The 8,247-nt window shown below is 64.0% G+C and overlaps 1 protein-coding gene across 2 annotated transcripts; it reads left to right on the forward strand.

Annotated features, from left to right (window-relative positions):
* The first annotated feature begins 894 nt into the window (after positions 1 to 894).
* Positions 895 to 7,921, forward strand: Notum (notum, palmitoleoyl-protein carboxylesterase). 2 transcript variants are annotated; one of them, XM_021637364.2, is made up of 12 exons: positions 895 to 967; positions 1,638 to 1,988; positions 2,976 to 3,028; positions 3,105 to 3,200; positions 3,461 to 3,521; positions 3,901 to 3,959; positions 4,221 to 4,323; positions 5,009 to 5,200; positions 5,310 to 5,410; positions 6,023 to 6,170; positions 6,908 to 6,955; positions 7,161 to 7,921. In XM_021637364.2, the coding sequence occupies exons 2-12, from the start codon at positions 1,657 to 1,659 to the stop codon at positions 7,465 to 7,467; spliced, it is 1,500 nt and encodes a 499-aa protein (XP_021493039.2). In that variant the 5' UTR covers positions 895 to 967; positions 1,638 to 1,656; the 3' UTR covers positions 7,468 to 7,921. The 2 variants fall into 2 exon arrangements, with proteins under 2 accessions (XP_021493039.2, XP_060242225.1); XM_060386242.1 differs by lacking the exons at positions 895 to 967; positions 6,908 to 6,955 and having other exon boundaries at positions 1,642 to 1,988.
* The last annotated feature ends 326 nt before the right edge of the window (positions 7,922 to 8,247 follow it).

The following is an 8,247-nucleotide window of genomic DNA, read 5'->3' on the forward strand; positions in this document are numbered from 1 at the left end:
TCCTGACTCCTCCCTAGGACTCCTGCCTCGGAGGCGCGGCAGGCACCCACTAGGTGAAGCAGGCTCCTCCTAAATTAGAATGTGGGCTGCAGAAGCCGTGCCCAGAGTCTGGACCCTCGTCCCGAGGCAGGTGTGTTTCCTGCCTCCAGAGCACTACCAGACTGCAGGCAGAGGGGACAGAAAACACCAGGGCTCGGCTGGTGCGCGCCCAGGGTGGGTGTTTCGCCTTGTGCGGCTGGCTTGACCCCCGCTACCGCCGTCCCCAGCCCTGCTCCCCGCTCGTGACTACTTCCGCGTATATTTAACTTTGGAGGGTCAGTGTGTAGCCGGGGCTGGCCAGGCACTCGCAGCGGTCCCCCTGTCTGCGCCTTGTGCGCATGCCACAGCTGGCTCCCAGTTTTGACTTCTGACAGGAATCTCATTCTCGCTGGTCACCTGAGCCTTGGGATGTGTAGAGGAGGTGGTTACGTGAGGTGAGATGACTTGGCAGAAGCAAGGAGGTCTCTGAGGCGACCACTTCTCCGACCCTCAGCCCCCTTCTCCTCCAGAGGCGGCGGCGCAGGGAGAGGCCCTCGGGGTCCTCACGGGGCACAGCTTAGGGGCTTCGCACCGCGGCCCGCCGACCCCGTTAGGAGCCGGCCCGCCTCGGACCCCCATGCCTCCCAACGTCGCGGCCCCGGCGCCGGCGAGGGACGCTGTCCGGCGGGTTGAGGTCACCCGGGCCTCCCTCCCGCAGGTCGACCCTCAGAGCCGGGCCGTGGGCCCCACCTGTCCGCTCCTCGCAGAGGCCCCCTGCGCCGCTGCCACCGGCCCCTCGGCGCGGAGCCGGGCGCCCGCCGCCGCTTTGATCCCGGGGGCCCCGCTGGATAAAAGTCTCCGGCGGCTCTCCGCCAGCGCCAGAGAGGAGCGCGGCGCGGCCGGGCGCACCCGCGGGACTGCGCGGCTCGGGCGCCTGCGGGGACCTACGGTGAGCGCGGGCCCCGGCGGCGCCGGGCTCCCCGGTGCACCGGGCTGGGCGCGGGAGGTCAGGCCCCGCGGCCCTGGGGGACGCTCGCACCCCGCGCCCCGGCCCGTCGGCCGGCCGCCGCGCAGCGCTCGGGGCGCCCCCGGGGCCGAGAGGCCTCCTCCCCTCGGGGCCCGCGGGCGGGGGCGGCGGCGGCGCCGGGCTGGCCGGGAGCGGGGAGCTGCCCCGGGCTCGCCCGGCCGCGCTGCCCCCCACGGAGCCGGGCCGGGAGCGCCTCCGGCGGCCGCGGCGGGTTAGTCCAGGCCCCTCCGCAGGCTGCGGTTTGGGAAGAAAAGGCGAAGCCTCCGCCAGGCCCCCTCCCCCCGCGCCCGGGCGGCGGCACTTCTAAGGCGCGGGCACCCGGGCCGCCGCGGCCCCCGCGAACTACGCCCAGCTCGGCCCCCGCCGCTCATTGGCGCGGGCTCGAGCCAGCGCACCCGGGCGTCGGCGCTGCCCTCGGCCGGCTCCGCGCGGAGCCCGAGCTGCGGAGGCCGGCGGCGCCCGACTCTCGAGCTTCGACGCCGCAGCCCGGCGCGCCACCCGGGGGCAGAAGCGCGGCGCGGCGCGGGGCGCACGAGCGGCGGCGGCCCGCGCCCCCCCCCCCCCCCCGCCTCACGGCCGTCCGTCCCCGCAGGTGGCCGGGCGACAGCGCCATGGGCGGAGAGGTGCGCGTGCTGCTGCTGCTGGGCCTGCTGCACTGGGTCGGGGGCGGCGGGGGCAGGAAGCCCTGGCGGCGCCGCGGCCAGCAGCCCCCGCAGCCGCCGCCCCCGCCGCGGGCCGAGGTGGCGCCGGGCGCCGGGCCGCCGGTGGAGAGCTTCCCGCTGGACTTCACGGCGGTGGAGGGCAACATGGACAGCTTCATGGCGCAGGTCAAGAGCCTGGCCCAGTCCCTGTACCCCTGCTCTGCGCAACAGCTCAACGAGGACCTCCGTCTGCATCTCCTGCTCAACACGTCGGTGACCTGCAACGACGGCAGCCCCGCGGGGTAAGGGCGGCGCCGGGCAGGACCCCGGGAGGCCGGTGGCCCGCGCCTGGCTCGCCGGGCCGCCCGCGTCCTCGCGTCCCCGCGCGCGGACCGGCGCCGGCCCCTCCGTTTCCCATGGCAGATCTGAGCCTCCCCGGAGGAAAGGGTTCTGGCCGGCGACCGGCGCTGCCGGCCCGGGGACGACCCGGCTCGGTGCCTCCGAAGCGGGGGAGGGCGCGACTCTCCAAGCCCAGGGCCGAGGCCACGTTGGGTGCTGACCCTTGGCCACCGCGCGCCCGCCTCGGAGAGCTCAGGTCCTCGGACGCAGAGAGGCCGCAGTGCCAGGCGGCCCTGTCTCCCGCAGAAAGAGGCAGAGCTGCACCGAGGGGACAGCTCCCGTCTCGGGGCTCCCCCGTGCCTACCAGATTGGCGAGCACAGGAGCAAGGAGGGGCCCAGAGGGACCGAAGGCTCCGGTGCAGCACATCAGCTTTGGCGTAGACAGTGGGCACGGGGGAGGCCGGGAGGGTCTGCGGGTGCCCAGGCACTCGGCGATCGATGGTGGCCTCCGCAGGAAGGCCGGGACGCCGCCGCCGCGGCCCCGCTCTCCTCGCGGCGCTCCTTAGCGCCTCGGGCCCCCTGGCCCTGGCATTTCTCAGTAGTCAAGTGCCACCGCCCGCGCGGGCGCGCCCCTCCCCGCTGCCCTCCGCTCCGGGATTAACGCGGGGCCCCCGCGGCGCGGGCGGTGGGAATTTTCCGCGGACCCCACGCTCCCCCACCCCGACCCCCGTCGTCCCCTCAGGGCGGCCAGCCGGGTTGCACGGCCCGTGCGTTCAGGTCGCGATCGGCTGCGGGCGCCCCCGTGCGGCCGTGCTGCGCTCCAGGCAGCAGGTGGAAGGAGCCTTCGAGCGGGAGAGCGGGCCGAGGGCTCGGGAGAGCGGGAGGAGGCGGAGAACCACGGCGGCTCAGCTGTCCCCGGCTGACAGCCTGCTCTGTGCGCCTCCCTGCAGCTACTACCTGAAGGAGTCCAAGGGCAGTCGGCGGTGGTTGCTCTTTCTGGAAGGTAGGTTCCCGGGTTGAGGCGTGGGGCTGGGGGGGGGTGTCTTCCGCGGGACTCAGCCTGGTGCCTGGGCCTGCAGGCGGCTGGTACTGCTTCAACCGGGAGAACTGTGACTCCAGATACAGCACCATGAGGCGCCTCATGAGCTCCAAAGACTGGCCGCACACACGCACAGGTCAGCAACGCAAGACTGGCTTGGCCAGGGGGGAATGGTAGAATAGACTCTGCAAGTCAGGTCCTCCAGGAAGGACCCGTTCACCCCAGGAACCCCATCCCAAGGCCCGCTTCCTAAAATGATGGACAGCATCGGTGGCTTCTGGGATAACTGAGTCCATGCACCCTCTTAGCACTCCCCATCCACCCCGGAACCTCAGTTCAGGCCAGGACTGTCAGGAAGTCCCCACGTCTGCATATCCCCGCCCTCTGTTTCCCTAGGTACTGGGATTCTGTCCTCTCAGCCAGAGGAGAACCCTCACTGGTGGAATGCCAATATGGTGTAAGAGCACATGGTTTCCCGTGGTGGGGATGGGTTTCCCATGGTGGGACTCTCTTCCTATGGAGTCCTGTCCTGTAGGCCTTCTTATCATGTGGGGGTCATATTTGGGGTGGCCTTTAATAGAGGGTCTTCTACTCGGGGTGATGGTCCTTCGTAGAGGCTCTTTCCTAGGGGTACCTGTTTAAGCATCCTTTCTGGTGATCCTTTCCGGATGATCCTTCCTGTGGGGTCCATTTCTTGGAGGATCTGTTCTAAGGAGGGCTTTGGGGAGGGGGCGAGCTTCCTGAGAGCCCTGTCCTGGGCAGCATTTCCTTGGGGTCTTTGGTGGTAGCTTTGGGCATCAGAGGCCCACGGCGGGCTCATCTGATCCCTATTGCAGCTTCATCCCCTACTGCTCCAGTGACGTTTGGAGTGGGGCATCACCCAAGTCTGAGAAGAGTGAGTTCTGGCTTCCTTCCCCCTTAACTCAGGGCAGGGTGGTGAGACTTCTGGGAAAGCAGACTTCCTCAGCGTGACTGTCGCATGCCTTAGGGTGCCTGCTGGTTTGTGGCTCCCCTGAGGGACCCTCTGCAGGGCCCCTGCCCGGGTCCTCCCTCCTCATCCTACCCCACTCCTCCCTGGCCAGACCCAGCCTCCAGCCTCCTGGAACGGGAGACCTGGCCCTGGGTCCAGCCTCACCAGAACCCCTCTTCCCTGCAGATGAGTACGCCTTCATGGGCTCCCTCATCATCCGGGAGGTGGTGCGGGAGCTCCTGGGCAGAGGGCTGAGTGTGGCGAAGGTGCTGCTGCTGGCCGGGAGCAGGTAGGCAGGATGGGTCCAAGGCAGGGAGCAGGAGCTGTTGTGACAGCCCTGGAACACGGGCAGAGCGCAGGGTGGGCGGGAGAGTGGGAAGGGCTCGGGCAGAGAAGCTGCGGTTGCCTGCAGACGTGGCCGCCATCCTCACAGAGCCCTGCAGGCTCCAGCCCTCCCAGGCAGGAGGTTTGGCCTCAGTGTGCTACAGCAGGAAACCTTTTAGAGTACTCCTGGACCCTCAAGGGCGTTGGGCTGCAGTGGCCTAGATAGTGGGTTGGTGGTCAGTTGTGTTTTGGCGCCCTTTCTTCAGGGCCCAGTGCAGGGTAAGCTGGGACACCTTCTGGTCAGGGAACTGCACTCCAATAAGAATGTGGGATGCATGCCTGGAGTGGGTGACAGGGCCTGACACACTGCAGTTTATGTTCTTCAGATAAGGAGAAAAGGGAAAGGAGAGTCCGCCCTGAGTCCTGCCAGTCAGCTGTGGGCCAGGGCTTAGAGCTCCTCCAGCCCTCCGCCTCCAGCCCTTGAGGGAGAGGCCCCTGTGTCTTGCCCACGGACAAGCAGCTTGCCTGCAGTCAGGGCTCACTGTTCAGAGGCAGCCCTTCCTCAGGACTAGGGCCGGGCTAAGCCAGCTCCGGGTGGGCAGCAGGCACCCCTCCCCGGCCATTTGGCCTCACGTCTGGCCTTCCCTCAGCGCCGGGGGCACCGGGGTGCTGTTGAATGTAGACCGCGTGGCCGAGCTGCTGGAGGAGCTAGGCTACCCGTCCGTCCAGGTGCGGGGTCTGGCGGACTCCGGCTGGTTCCTGGACAACAAACAATACCGGCGCTCCGACTGCATTGATACCATCAACTGTGCGCCCACAGAGGCCATCCGCCGTGGCATCAGGTGCCCGGGGCACCCCGTGCCAAAACCCCGTCTTGTGCAAAGGGCCTGGGGTGAGGTGGCATCTTACCATCCCCCAGGGTCGCAGCCTAACCTGTGACTGTGGCTGCAGGTACTGGAATGGGATGGTCCCGGAGCGCTGTCAGCGCCAGTTCAAGGAAGGAGAGGAATGGAATTGCTTTTTTGGCTACAAAGTGTACCCGACCCTGCGCTGTGAGTGGCTGGTTCAGATGAGGCGTTTGGGAAGTGGTGGGGTATCCTGAGCTGTGCTCCACAAAAGTGGTCGCGCCTACAGCACGGCACAGTCATTCTTACCTGGGCTATCATGATTTTAGCACTGTTGGTCCCAAGCAAACTAGCACTATTTGTGATGGCATCAGAGCCAAATTCACGAGCTTTCTTTCTGTACTTTGGGGCCACCAAACAGTTCCCCCAGCCCTGCTTTCCAAAGAATAGTGAGGTCCCCTGCCAGGGAACAGTGTCACCAAGAGAGCTGCTGAAAGCAGCTGAGGGGAAAGTGGGGTTTCAAGAGTCCTTTAAGGAAGAATAAGAAAGAAAGAAAGAAAGAAAGAAAGAAAGAAAGAAAGAGAGAGAGAGAGAAAGAAAGAGAAGGAAAGAAAGAGAGAAAGAAAGAGGGCTGAGGTGCAGCTTAGTGTAGCATGCTTATCTGGCATGTTGGGGGCGGGGCCTGATCATCAGAACCAGAAAAAGAAAAAGAGAGAAAGAACAAAGGCACAGGACCCTGGCCTGCGGGGAGCCCAGTCGGCAGAAGCAGGCCGGGTCTGAACCCCAGAGGCAGGCCAGCTGAGCGCCTCTTCCTCCCAGGTCCAGTGTTCGTGGTGCAGTGGCTTTTCGACGAGGCCCAGCTGACCGTGGATAACGTGCACCTCACTGGGCAGCCGGTCCAGGAGGGCCAGTGGCTGTACATCCAGAACCTGGGGGGAGAGCTGCGTGGCACACTCAAGGATGTGCAGTGAGTGTGTGCGAGGGACCTGGGCTGGCGGCTCCTGTGGTCCCACCAAGCCATTTGACTGAAAGATGTAGGTCTTGAGGCCAGGCCAGGAGGCACTTAGGGGACAGAGACAGGCAGATTTCCGTGAGTTCAAGGCCAGCCTGGTCACGCAGTGAGACCCTGACTAGGTAAGTAAATAAAATAGAGGGCTCATAGGTCATAGGTCACCAGGCATAGTGCTAGCCTAGCACACACAAAGCCCTGGGTTTAATCCTCAGCATTGCACACCCCAGACACAGTGATGCCTCCCCATAATCCCAGCATCTGGGAAGACATCCTTGGCCACGTAGCTAGTTTGAGGCAGCCTGGACTGCATGAGGCTAAAAAAGAAAAAAAACAAAAACAAAAACAAAAACGGCAAAAGAGTCATGTCTTCAGGATAGCCTCCTGCTTCTGCCAAGCAGACCCCGGCTGGGTGAGGTATGCATGAGGCAGGTTTTGGCGGCCCAAAGGGCATGGGTCAACATGAAGCATGTGGGTACTGGAGCCAAGGCCAGGGCAGATGAGTGGCTGGTAGACACAGCAAAAGGAAGGGTTGGCCGTCTGGGAAGGGTAGGAAGGGTTGGCCGTCTGGGAAGGGTAGGAAGGGTTGGCCGTCTGGGAAGGTTAGGAAGGGTTGGCTGTCTGGGAAGGGTAGGAAGGGTTGGCCGTCTGGGAAGGTTAGGCTGTGGGACTCAGGCGGGTTGTCTCCCCACCAGGGCCAGCTTTGCCCCTGCCTGCCTCTCCCACGAGCTCATCATCCGGAGGTCAGTGTCCCGAGTGGCTTCTGGGTAGCATCGTGGTACTAATGCCACAAGCTTTGAGGGGCCTCCCAAACCAGGAGCCAGCTCTGGCTCTGTGGGAAAGGTTTCTTCCTGAGTCCCCCAAAGTGGCTACACCGCTGAGTGCTGGACTGAAACGCACCCAATCAATGACAACGTTGGCCTTGCTGACCCAGCCTTCTTCCTGCAGCTACTGGACGGATGTCCAGGTGAAGGGGACCTCACTGCCCCGGGCACTACACTGCTGGGACCGCAGCTTCCACGACAGCCACAAGGCCAGCAAAACTCCCCTCAAGGGCTGCCCTTTCCACCTGGTGGACAGCTGCCCCTGGCCCCACTGCAATCCCTCCTGCCCTACCATCCGGGACCAGTTCACAGGGCAGGAGATGAACGTGGCTCAGTTCCTCATGCACATGGGCTTTGATGTGCAGACGGTGGCCCAGCAGCAGGGGATGGAGCCCAGCAAGCTGCTAGGGATGCTGAGCAGTGCAAACTAGATGGGCTGCCTGGAGGAGGAGGCGCTGTGAGGCTGGCCTGCTTGCTGTCCCAGGGTAACTCGCCTCTACTTCCAGGCCCTCCAGCCGCTCCCAGGACCCACCTGGGTGTGGACACCTGCCTGACCGCCTGTGCTCTCCCACTGCCTTCAGGAGGCCTGGCCAGAGCGGCAGTCTTTCCCGAGCCCTGCAGCCTGGGACCCTTGCCACCCCACGTTTCCCTAGTCCCCGGCTCAGCTTGGGGAGGGGCCAAAAGCGAAGCAAGCACTGGATTCCTGAGCCCAGCGCTCAGATGGTCCCTCCAGCCCCAACTGATCATGCTCTTTTGTATTATTTTATAAAGTGACTTTTTTTATTACTTTAAATTTTAAAAAATAGAAAATAAGAAATATATGATGGATGATATTGTTTTGTAACATATTTTTTTCTTAATAATTAAAAAGAAGAAGATAACAGAGCTGTCCGGGCTTGTTTATTTGAAGAGACACCCTGCTCGTGCTGCACGTGTCCCTCTGATGCGTTCTTGGGCGATCATTAGCCCTACTTGGACTTAGTTTTTCTGGACACAGTCTCGCCAGTGTGTAGCCCTGGCTGTTGGGAACTCAGACACCAGCCTGCCTCTGCCTCACCACACCAAGCAGGTTTACTTTTAGAAATTATCTCAGTTTATGTGTGTGAGTGTCTGTATGTGCACGGCACACAGGCCTGGTGCTCACAGAGGTCAACTGAGGGCGTCGCGTGCCCTGGAACGGGAGGGTGCTGGGAAGGCGGCTCAGTGGGTAA

The sequence above is a fragment of the Meriones unguiculatus genome, chromosome 7, assembly GCF_030254825.1.
Source record: "Meriones unguiculatus strain TT.TT164.6M chromosome 7, Bangor_MerUng_6.1, whole genome shotgun sequence".
Taxonomy (NCBI): Eukaryota; Metazoa; Chordata; class Mammalia; order Rodentia; family Muridae; genus Meriones; species Meriones unguiculatus.